The 12,373-nt window shown below is 44.3% G+C and overlaps 1 protein-coding gene across 4 annotated transcripts in view; it reads right to left on the bottom strand.

Annotated features, from left to right (window-relative positions):
* Positions 1-1,736: 1,736 nt before the first annotated feature.
* SKIC2 (SKI2 subunit of superkiller complex) overlaps positions 1,737-12,373 on the bottom strand; it is a 108,632-nt gene continuing 97,995 nt past the window's right edge. For all 4 annotated transcript variants that reach the window (XM_056540925.1, XM_056540927.1, XM_056540926.1 and 1 more), the window contains 7 exons: positions 8,963-9,089; positions 8,672-8,882; positions 7,354-7,464; positions 5,734-5,952; positions 3,189-3,329; positions 2,776-2,990; positions 1,737-2,135 (listed from right to left, as the gene is read on the bottom strand). In XM_056540925.1, the coding sequence (XP_056396900.1) occupies positions 2,790-2,990; positions 3,189-3,329; positions 5,734-5,952; positions 7,354-7,464; positions 8,672-8,882; positions 8,963-9,089 (1,010 nt within the window). In that variant the 3' untranslated portion in view covers positions 1,737-2,135; positions 2,776-2,789. The remainder of the gene's footprint in view (positions 2,136-2,775; positions 2,991-3,188; positions 3,330-5,733; positions 5,953-7,353; positions 7,465-8,671; positions 8,883-8,962; positions 9,090-12,373) is intronic.

Genomic DNA, 12,373 nt, shown 5'->3' with positions numbered 1-12,373 from the left:
GAGACTGGAGAGGTGGAGGAAATTTTTTGACCAACTGAAAATGGGCAAAATAGTTGAATCTTTGTGAATGCCGATTGTCCGTACATACACAACATTGTTCCGTGTTCTGGATTACTAGTTGTAATGGGGCAAAAGTCCATCTTGTAGTTAAAGTAATTAAAAGTGTATCTGTGTGTGCATTGGAACCCTCGTCTATACATCCAGAGCAATGTTTCCCAAGCAGGGTGCCTCTAACTGTGGAATCATTTGTATTGCAATCAGTCATGTCAAGATCACTGCTTGCTGTCTAAAGGTTTAAAGGAAAACTGTCAGCTTGCTCCGGAGTACCCATTCAAATCCCATTGGCATGACATGCATCTGACGCAGGGGCAGCTTAGTTCACCGGAATACTCCTTTAAAGGAAAACTGTCAGCTTTCTCCCCCTGCACTAATCAGCGGTACTGGCTGGTAGTGCGGGTGACGCTGATCAGTTTGATGCTTACCGTGCCCTGATCTGCCGCGCCGTTTGGCCTAAATCTTTGTTTTTCTGTCTATGCTAATTATATGCTAACTGGCACAGGCGGGGTTACTGGCACTCTGATGTCAGCGCCGCTTGTCCACAGCGCCATTTGACCGAAATCTTTGTTTTTCTGTATATGCTAATTAGATGCTAACTGGCACAGGTGGCGTAACTGGCACTCTGATGTCAGCACCGCTCGTCCGCAGCGCAGCCCAGCCCATCAATATTCCTCCCCTCCCTCTTCTCCCCGCTCTGTAATGAATATGGAGAGGTGGAGGGAGGGGAGGAATATGAGATGGCCGGCGCTGCGGATGAGCGGCACTGACGTCAGAGTGCCAGTAACCCTGCCTGTGCCAGTTAGCATCTAATTAGCATATATAGAAAAACAGACGAACTGCGCGGCGGATCCGCGCATGGTAAGCATCAAACTGATCAGCGTCCCCTGCACTACCAGCCAGTACCACTGGTTAGTGCGGGGGGAGCAAGCTGACAGTTTTCCTTTAAAGGAGTATTCCGGTGAACTAAGCTGCCCCTGCGTCAGATGCATGTTATGCCACTGGGATTTGAAGGGGTACTCCGGTGAAAAACTATATATATGTATATATATTTTTTTTATTTTTTTATTATTTTTTTTTTAAATCAACTGAATCCAGAAAGTTAAACAGATTTGTAAATTACTTCTATAAAAAAAATCTTAATCCTACCAGTACATATCAGCTGCTGAAGTTGAGTTATTCTTTTCTGTCTGACCACAGTGCTCTCTGCTGACACCTCTGTCTGTCTCAGGAACTGTCCAGAATAGGAGCAAATCCCCATAGCAAACCTCTCCTGCTCTGGACAGTTTCTGAGACAAACAGAGGTGTCAGCAGAGAGCACTGTGGTCAGACAGAAAAGAATAACTCAACTTCAGCAGCTGATAAGTACTGGTAGAATTAAGATTTTTTTTAATAGAAGTGATTTACAAATCTGTTTAACTTTCTGGCACCAGTTGATTTAAAAAAAATAAATAGTTTTTCACCAGAGTACCCCTTCAAATCCCATTGGGATAACATGCATCTGAAGCAGGGGCAGCTTCGTTACAATGTATCAGTGCCATTTTGTAATAAGACACGATTTTGCATTTGTGTATCAAGTTTTCAGCCTCTGGATCTGTGTTTTCCAACCAGGGTGCCTCCAGCTGTTGGCTGTAGTTTTGCAACAGCTGGAGGCACCCTGGTTCGGAAACACAGACGCAGCCCTTGCTTGTATTGTCAAAACCAATAAGACAAAACACTGTTTGAGACCCTAAACAGGTTTATTTCATGTATTGCTGTAATTTACAGCAATAAGGACCTGGCTGAGCGGCCTGGGCACTACAAGAAACAGCAGTTACTGCATAATCTCTTTCTAATATTGGTGCCATTATTTCCCACAATCCAACTGGGGGGACAGGACACCGCCTCTGCCCCCCCCCCCAAATACTGTCCTAGGGGGCAGACCTCACAGAGGTTAAGCTGACAGCCATGAACCGCAGAGGCCATAGTGCAGGAGGTCTGGGCAGTGTCTTCTATATAGTGTCGCTGTATACACTGCCATAATGCTGCTCATGTCATGGGACTTCAGTCCTGAAAGCTTCCGCCATGCTTTACACTGCTGCCTGGAGAGGAAAAAAAAGAGGACAAGATTAGGAAAAAACATTCACCCTTAAAGGGGTACTCCGGCGCTAAGACATCTTATCCCCTATCCAAAGGATAGGGGATAAGATGTCAGATCGCGGGGGTCCCGCCGCTGTGATCTTCCACGCCGCACCCCGTTAGAATCAGCCCCTGGAGTGTGCTCGTTCCGGGTCCGATTACTGGCGATCACGGGGACGGAGCATAGTGATGTCACGGCCCCGCCCCCGTGTGACGTCACGCTCCGCCCCCTCAATGCAAGCCTATGGGAGGGGGCGGACATTTAGTTTAGTTTAGTTCCAAACGCTGGGTGCGGGGATCGTGACGTCACGGCCACACACCCTTGTGATGTTACGGCCACACCCCTTCATGATGTCACGGCCTGACCCCCTCAATGCAAGTCTATGGGAGGGGGCGTGGCTGCCGTCACGCCCCCTCCCAGAGACTTGCATTGAGGGGGAATGGTCGTCACGACATCACGACCCTCGCAACCTGCACCCAGCATTCGCAACTAAATGTTCCGGACACTGGGGCAGTGGAGTACCCCTTTAAGGAATCACATAATAGACAAGGTTTTAAAGAATCCCCCCCCCCGATAGCATATTTAATTTATTTCATAACAACCTTATGGTCACAGATCACTGTGTGTACAGGCTTGCAGCAAAGACAATATCCCTCTTGATAAGCTGTGAAGCGGCATCCATCTTGGCGCAGAGTGTGGCGTCTCCCACCAGTCGAGCAGCAGAGCGCACGTCCCGGCAAGCTTCATCCAGACGCTGCACGCAACGTACGATGAGGCCTTCCTGGATGTCAGTCAGGGTCATAATCTCCGAGAAGGGCTGAAAATGAATGAAAATACAAAATGGGGATGAAGCTATTGAACTATATTATAGTGAGGGAAGGTTTAGGTCTGGAATGATTTTCAGCCTTGCTATTCACTGACAGCAAGCAGATATTTTAAATATGGTGCTAAAAAATAACACAAGTCTTTTGCAGAACTTATAATCGGGATTCAGTACATAAAAAGTCTATATTACCATGCCACGGGCCCACTCGTACACCACCTCCGTCAGGCCAAACTTGTACTGCGCGACATAGTCTTCTACGGACTCCCTCAGGCCGCACTCCCGCTGAGTCAACGCCAATCGTTCTGCCAAGTCCCGTACCTTCTTGACACCCTGCAGGTTACACCGGGAAGGGTTAATATATACAAGCTCTATATAACGTTTATACAGCAGTGTTTCCCAACCAGGGTGCCTCCAGCTGTTGCAAAACTAAAACTCCCAGCATGCCCGGACAGCCTTCGGCTGTCCGGGCATGCTGGGAGTTGTAGTTTTGCAACAGCTGGAGGCACCCTGGTTGGAAAACACAGATCCAGAGGCTGAAAAATTGATACACAAATGCAAAATCGTGTCTTACTACAAAATGATGCACTGTAACAAAGCTGCCCCTGCGTCAGATGCATGTTATCCCAATGAGATTTAACCCCTTAAGGACCAAGGACGTACCGGTACGTCCTTGGTCCTGCTCTTCCGATATAACGCGGGGTTACACAGTAACCCCGCGTCATATCATGGCGGGCCCGGCGACATAGTGAAGCCGGGACCCGCCTCTAATAGCGCGCGGCGCCGCGCGATATTAACCCTTTAGCCGCACGCTCAAAGCTGAGCCGCGCGGCTAAAAGTGAAAGTGAAAGTTCCCGGCTAGCTCAGTCGGGCTGTTCGGGATAGCCGCGGCATCCCGAACAGCTGACAGGACAGCGGGAGGGCCCTTCCTGCCTCCTCGCTGTCTGATCGCCGAATGACTGCTCAGTGCCTGAGATCCAGGCATGAGCAGTCATCCGGCAGAATCGTTGATCACTGGTTTCTTATGAGAAACCAGTGATCAACATAGAAGATCAGTGTGTGCAGTGTTATAGGTCCCTATGGGATAACAATGATCAGTGTGTGCAGTGTTATAGGTCCCTATGGGATAACAATGATCAGTGTGTGCAGTGTTATAGGTCCCTATGGGACCTATAACACTGCAAAAAAAAAGTGAAAAAAAAAAGTGAATAAAGATCATTTAACTCCTCCCCTATTAAAAGTTTGAATCACCCCCCTTTTCCAATTAAAAAAAAAACACAGTGTAAATAAAAATAAACATATGTGGTATCACCGCGTGCGGAAATGTCCGAATTATAAAAATATATCGTTAATTAAACCGCTCGGTCAATGGCGTGCGCGCAAAAAAATTCCAAAGTCCAAAATAGTGCATTTTTGGTCACTTTTTATATCATTTAAAAATGAATAAAAAGTGATCAATAAGTCCTAGCAATGCAAAAATGGTACCGTTAAAAACTTCAGATCATGGCGCAAAAAATGAGCCCTCATACCGCCCCATACACGTAAAAATAAAAAAGTTATAGGGGTCAGAAGATGACAATTTTAAACGTATTAATTTTCCTGCATGTAGTTATGATTTTTTCCAGAAGTCCGACAAAATCAAACCTATATAAGTAGGGGATCATTTTAATCGTATGGACCTACAGAATACATATCAGGTGTCATTTTTACCGAAAAATGTACTATGTAGAAACGGAAGCCCCCAAAAGTTACAAAACAGCGTTTTTTTTTTCAATTTTGTCGCACAATGATTTTTTTTCCCGCTTCACCATAGATTTTTGGGCAAAATAACTGACGTCATTACAAAGTAGAATTGGTGGCGCAAAAAATAAGCCATCATATGGATTTTTAGGTGTAAATTTGAAAGAGTTATGATTTTTTAAAGGCAAGGAGCAAAAAACGAAAATGCAAAAACGGAAAAACCTCCGGTCCTTAAGGGGTTAAAGGGGTATTCCAGGGAAAAACTTTTTTTTTTTAATATATATCAACCTTCTCCAGAAAGTTAAACAAATTAGTAAATTACTTCTATTAAAAAATATTAATCATTTCAGCACTTATGAGCTGCTGAAGTTGAGTTGTTCTTTTCTGTCTAAGTGCTCTCTGATGACACGTGTCTCGGAAACTGTCCAGTTTAGAAGCAAATCCCCATAGCAAGCCTCTTCTACTCTGTGCAGTTCTCGAGACAAGCAGAGATGTCAGCAGAGAGCACTGTTGCCAGAAAGAAAAGAACAACTCAACTTCAGCAGCTGATAATTATTGGAAGGATTAATATTTTTTAATAGAAGTAATTTACAAATCTGTTCAACTTTCTAGAGCCAGTTGATATAAAAAAAAATACCCCTTTAAATCTTTAGACAGCAAGCAGTGATCTTGACATGAGTGAGGGATTGCAATACAAATTATATTGGAACACTCTAGAAAACTACTAGAAATGGCACAGTGGTCTCTAAACTGTAGACCTCCAGCTGTTGCACAACTACAACTCCCAGCATTGTCTAGGCTGCCGGAAGTTGTAGGTTTGCAACAGCTGGAGGTCTACAGTTTGGAGACCACTGTTATACAGTGTTTCCCAACCAAGGTGCCTCCAGCTGTTTCAAAACTACAACCCCCAGCATGCCCGGACAGCCGTTGGCTGTCCGGGCATGCTGGGGGTTGTAGTTTTGAAACAGATGACTTATAATAAAGTGTTCGTTCTTACCTCCTTTAGCGTGTCTGTCAGTTTTGGTTCACACTGTGTTTTATGCTGGAAAACGAGGCAGGAGAGCAGGGCAGCGATCTCTTCGGGGTTGAGGGGTGACAGCGCCCCATCCAGCACCAGCTCGGTAACCAACAGCTCGTGACTGCTGACCTCACAGGCCACGCGGCCCTTCAGCTGCACTGCTCCGCCATCATCTATGTAGTTCAGGGTGCGCAGGACCTGGCGTCACAGGAGGAACGTGATGAGAGTCAACTACACATTCTGGAAGAAGACACAGGACCTGCAGAGCCCTTAAAGGGGTACTCCGCTCATAGACATCTTATCCCCTATCCAAAGGATAGGGGATAAGATGTCAGATCGCCGGGGTCCCGCTGCTGGGGACCCCGGGGATCGCCACTGCGGCACCCCGCTATCATTACTGCACAGAGCGAGTTCGCTCTGCACGTAATGACGGGCGATACAGGGGCCGGAGCATCGTTACATCATGGCTCCGCCCCTCGTGACGTCACGGCCCGCCCCCATTAATACAAGTCTATGGGAGGGGGTGTGGCGGTCGTCACGCCCCCTGCCATAGACTTGCATTAAGGGGACGGGCCGTGATGTCATGAGGGGCGGAGCCATGATGTAACGATGCTCCGGCCACTGTATCGCCCGTCATTACGCACAGAGCGAACTCGCTCTGTGCAGTAATGATAGCGGGGTGCCGCAGCGGCGATCCCCGGGACCGCAGCGATCTGACATCTTATCCCCTATCCTTTGGATAGGGGATAAGATGCCAGGGGCGGTGTACCCCTTTAAAATGGTACTCCGCTGGATTTTTTTTTATCAACTGGTGCCAGAAAATTAAACAGATTTGTAAATTACTTCTGTTGAAAAATCTTAATCCTTCCAGTACTTATCAGCTGCTGTATGCCCCACAGGAAGTTCTTTTCTTTTTGAATTTCTTCTCTGTCTGACCACAGTGCTCTCTGCTGACACCTCTGTCCATGTAAGGAACTGTCCAGAGCTGGATATGTTTGCTATAGGGATTTGCTTTTACTCTGGACAGTTCCTAAAATGGACAGAGGTGTCAGCAGAGAGCACTGCGGTCATGATGTCAGCAGAGATCACTGTGTTCCAAATAGAAAAGAATTTCCTCTGTAGTATTTGGCAGCTAATAAGTACTGGAAGGATTAAGATTTTATTTTATAGAAGTAATTTACAAATCTGTTTAACTTTCTGGCACTAGTTGATTTAAAAAAAAAAAAATGTTTTCCACCGGAGTACCCCTTTAACCCCTTAAGGACCCAGCCAATTTTCACTGTAGGACCCGGCCATTTTTTGCACATCTGACCACTTTCACTTTAAGCATTAATAACTCTGGGATGCTTTTACCTTTCATTCTGATTCCGAGATAGTTTTTTCGTGACATATTAAATTAAAATTAAAAAAAGAAATTAAAAAAGAAAAGAACTTCCTGTGCAACATACAGAAGCTGATAAGTACTGGAAGGATTAAGATTTTTAAATACGGTAGAAGTAATTTACAAATCGTGTTTAACTTTCTGGCACCAGTTGATTTAAAATTTTTTTTTTTTTTCCAGTGGAGTACCCCTTTAAATATCGGTCCCTATTGACTTACATCGATTCTTTGCTGATACTCAGGCAAGAGGCTCAACGACTGGTCAGAAGTCAGGAAGCGGAGACGATCCAGCTCGTCCACGACCTGTGATCGCTGCTCCAGACGGAGATACTAGAAGGAGAAGATGAGCAAGTGGTGATGTTATGGATAATAGATATAAAATGAAGATCATTCTACTTCAATGGTGGTTACATCCTGTATCCCGTCCTGTGTGACCACCCTGCTTGGCACAGAAAATATGATGCAATGCCCACGTAAAGTAGTCTGCTAACCAATCAGAATGCTTACACAATGTGCTACGCCGTACTGAAGGATATATTTTGTGTCAACACAATACAATAAATCAGAAAGAACCATTTTGACCTAATCTGGTGTCAGTGTGAGTTTTTTCTCTACGTGCACGTATTACCGTATTTTTCGCCATATAAGACGCTCCGGTATATAAGATGCACCCAATTTTAAAGGGTGAAAATCTAGAAAAAAATAAGATTCTGAACCTTCAACCTGCGGACCTCCGGATGTTGCAAAACTACAACTCCCAGCATGCCCGGACAGCCGTTGGCTGTCCGGGCATGCTGGGAGTTGTAGTTTTGCAACGTTTGGAGGGCCGCTGGTTGAGGACCACTGGTATAGGAGGTAATACTCGCGTGTCCCCGCCGCTCCGGACCCATCACCGCTGCCCTGGAGGTCGCCCTCCATCGCTGTCGCTCCGGAACGTCTCTGCTCCCGGAAATCCTCGTTCTCAGTCGCCGCCATCACGTCGCTACGCACGCCGCTCTTATTGGTTGACGGGACGGCGTGCGCGACAACGTGATGACGACGAAGGAGAGCGCCGGGCCATGCAGGGGATCCCGACACGGAGCAGACACCGAGGTGGCAGGTAAGGTCCCTCCCGGTGTCCTGTAAGCTGTTCGTGACGCCACGATTTCACCACGGCGGTCCCGAACAGCCCGACTGAGCAGCCAGGTTAGTGTCACTTTCGCTTCAGACGCGGTGGTCAACTTTGATAGCCGCGTCTGAAGGGTTAATACAGGGCATCACCGCGATCGGTGATGTCCTGTATTAGCCGCGGCTCCCGGCCGTTGATGGCCGCAGGGACCGCCGCGATAGGACAGGGTTTTAATGTGTATTCGCCGTATAAGACGCACCCCAGTTTTGGGGAAGAAAAAGTGCGTCTTATACGGCGAAAAATACGGTATCTAATTTGGCTTAGGACATCAACCTAGAGCGGTCACTTGGAACGCATCCAAAACAGTGAGAACAAGAAGCAATAGAGGAAACAAGGTAAGAGCAGAACAGTCAGGGGGGGGGGTTATACCTGGGAGGTAAAGCGGGGGCTATTGGGGCAGCTGAATCCTCTCAAGGCTCCTTCCAGTCTCCTGACTCTGCTGACTCCTTCCACCACCTCCATTTCCTTCAGCTGCAGATCGTTCACAGGACACAGGGACGCCAGCGATCCAGGGGGCAGGTCCGCCAGCCGGGACAGCTCTTGTGTCACTCCAGACACCGCAGGGCCCGGAGGGTCATTTCTATCAACATAAGAAAGATTTAGATTGGTCACGAGACAACAAATGTTGATAAAGCGGAAGTAACCACCGGGGTCTGGTACCTGAAACGAGGGGTATGGCTCCTGGCGACATCGTCCAGAACTTTATCGGCATGGACCCTTAATGTTTTCCCAGTTATCATGAGAATTTCGGAGGGGTGGAGTTTCAGAAGCTTGTAGTCACATGGTCCTAGAGTGGGTGGAGCATGCAAATGAATTCTCTTTAAACATGATCGTGTTAAAGGTGATGTGTCATCAGAAAATGACCAATTGTTTAAAACAAGTTTAAGGTAAACATTTTTTTTTTTTTTTTAAAGAATTTTTTGTGATGTTCTTTCTAATTTTCCATTTTAATGTTTATATTTTAAAATAATTCTGGAATCATGCAGTTTTCAGTCTGGCCACTAGGGATAAAACTTAAAGGGGGTACTCCGGTGAAACACTATATATATATATATATATATATATATATATATATTTTTTTTTTTTTTTATCAACTGGTGCCAGAAAGTTAAACAGATTTGTAAATTACTTCTATTAAAAAATCTTAATCCTTCCTGTACTTATTAGCTGCTGAATACTACAGCAGAAATTCTTTTCTTTTTGAAACACAGAGCTCTCTGCTGACATCACGAGCGCAGTGCTCTCTGCTGACATCTCTGTCCATTTTAGGAACTAAAATGGAAATCCCCATAGCAAACATATGCTGTTCTGGGCAGTTCCTAAAATGGACAGAGGTGTCAGCAGAGAGCACTGCGCTCGTGATGTCAGCAGAGAGCTCTGTGTTTCAAAAAGAAAATAATTTCCGCTGTAGTATTCAGCAGCTAATAAGTACAGGAAGGATTAAGATTTTTTAATAGAAGTAATTTACAAATCTGTTTAACTTTCTGGCACCAGTTGATTTAAAAAAATAAAATAAAGTTTTTCACCGGAGTACTCCTTTAAACTAAACTCAAACTAGATTTGGTACACACAAGCAAGAAAAAAAAGAGTTCACACTATGCCACTTAACATAATATAATCATACACTTTATTGAAAACATTGTTGATAAAATTGTATACAGCTTCTCAAAATCTGGATCTAGTGAGGGCCTCAGGTAATAGGCCGAGCAACTAACAGAGGAGCATATGCATGTAAAGTATTACTAATTTCTGGGCGCAGCTTTATGTCAATATTGCACTTAAAGGGGACCTCTCATCAAATAAACGTTTGATATATTTTAGATTAATGAATGTTGAATAACTTTCCAATAGCATGTTAATGAAAAATATGCTTCTTTCTATTGTATTTTTCCCGATCAGTCCTGTCAGCAAGCATTTCTGACTCATGCTGGAGTCCTAAACACTCAGAGCTGCCAGCCTGCTTTGTTCACAGCCAAACAGGCTGTGAACAAAGCAGGCTGGCAGCTCTGAGTGTTCTCCTTTGTGAACAAAGCAGACTGGCAGCTCGTAGTGCTTAGGACTCCAGCATGAGTCTGAAATGCTTGCTGCCAGGACTGGTAGGGAGACCCCTAGTGGTCATTTCTTCAAAGTGGAAAATTAAATAGAAAGAAGCATATTTTTTTAATAACATGTAATTGTAAAGTTATTCTGCATACATTAATCTATAATATATCAAAAGTTTTTTTGATGAGAGGTACCCTTTAAAGATGTTATACAGGAAAAAACTATTATTTATATATCAACTGGCTCCAGAAAGTTATCCTTTTCTGTCTAAATCCTCTCTGATGACACGTGTCTCGGGAACTGTCCAGAGTAGAAGCAAATCCCCATAGCAAACCTCTTCTACTCTGTGCAGTTCCCGAGACAAGCAGAGATGTCAGCAGACAGAAAAGAACAACTCAACTTCAGCAACTGATAATTATTGGAAGGATTAAGATTTTTTTTAATAGAAGTAATTTACAAATTTGTTTAACTTTCTGGAGCCAGTTGATATATAAAAAAAAAGTTTTTCCCAGGAATACCCCTTTAATCCAATAGGAAAGGGTAAGGGGATGTTATATATTGTACCTCTATCTTTAAAGTGCAAAGTGAAAAATCATGAGGTGCATACGAAATATGTATACCCCTAATCAGTAAAAATAAATCTAGGTGAAATACTTACTTTAACCCCTTAAGGACACAGCATTTTTCAGTTTTTGCATTTTCATTTTTTTCCTCCTTACCTTTTAAAAATCATAACCCTTTCAATTTTCCACCTAAAATTCCATATTATGGCTTATTTGTTGCGCCATCAATTCTACTTTGCAGTGACATTAGTCATTTTACCCAAAAATCTACGGCGAAATGGAAAAAAGAATCATTGTGCGACAAAATTGAAGAAAAAATACTATTTTGTAACTTTTGGGGGCTTCCGTTTCTACACAGTGCATATTTCGGTAAAAATTACCCCTTATTATTCTGTAGGTCCATACGGTTAAAATGATCCCCTACTTATATAGGTTTGATTTTGTCGCACTTCTGAAAAAAATCATAACTACATGCAGGAAAATGTATACGTTTAAAAATGTCATCTTCTGACCCCTATAACTTTTTATTTTTCCATGTACGGAAAAAATGAGGGCTCATTTTTTGCGCCGTGATCTGAAATTTTTATTGGTTTATTTTATTTTTATTTTGTTTTGATCAGACTTTTAGATAACTTTTTATTCATTTTTTAAAGGTATAAAAAGTGACCGAAAATACGCTATTTTGGACTTTGGATTTTTTTTACATGTACGCCATTGACCGTGCGGTTTAATTAATGATATATATTTTTTTATAGTTCGGACATTTTCGCACGCGGCGATACCACATATGTTTATTTTTATTTACACTTATTTTTTTTTATGGGAAAAGGGGGGTGATTCAAACTTTTATTAGGGAAGGGGTTAAATGATCTTTATTAACACTTTTTTTTCCCAGTGTTATAGCTCCCCTAGGGGACTATAACACTGCACACACTGATCTTTTACACTGATCCCTGGCGTGTATTAAGATGCCATTGATCAGTGTTATCTGCGCTTGACTGCTCCCGCCTGGATCTCAGGCACGGAGCATCGGACACCGAGGAGGCAGGTAAGGTCCCTCCCGGTGTCCTGTAAGCTGTTCGGGATGCCGCGATTTGATCCCAATCCAAACAGCCTGACTGAGCTGCCGGGTTACTTTCACTTTCAATTCAAAGTTGACCGCCGCGTCTGAAGGGTTAATACAGGGCATCACCGCGATCGGTGATGTCCTGTATTAGCCGTGGGTCCCGGGCGTGGATGGCCGCCAGGACCGACCAGATATGACGCGTGGTCACCGCGTGACCCTGTGTTATATCGCGGGAGCCTGCGCAGAACGTAAATATACGTCCTGCGTCGTTAAGGGGTTAAAGAAGTACTCCAGTGCTCCAGCGTTCTGAACATTTTGTTGCATCATGGCCACGCCCCTCCATTCACTTCTATCAGAGGTGGGGTGTCGACAGACACGCCCCCTCCCATAGACATGAAT

This window comes from Hyla sarda, chromosome 9 (genome assembly GCF_029499605.1).
Source record: "Hyla sarda isolate aHylSar1 chromosome 9, aHylSar1.hap1, whole genome shotgun sequence".
Taxonomy (NCBI): domain Eukaryota; kingdom Metazoa; phylum Chordata; class Amphibia; order Anura; family Hylidae; genus Hyla; species Hyla sarda.
This window is presented reverse-complemented; position numbering and strand designations above follow the sequence as displayed.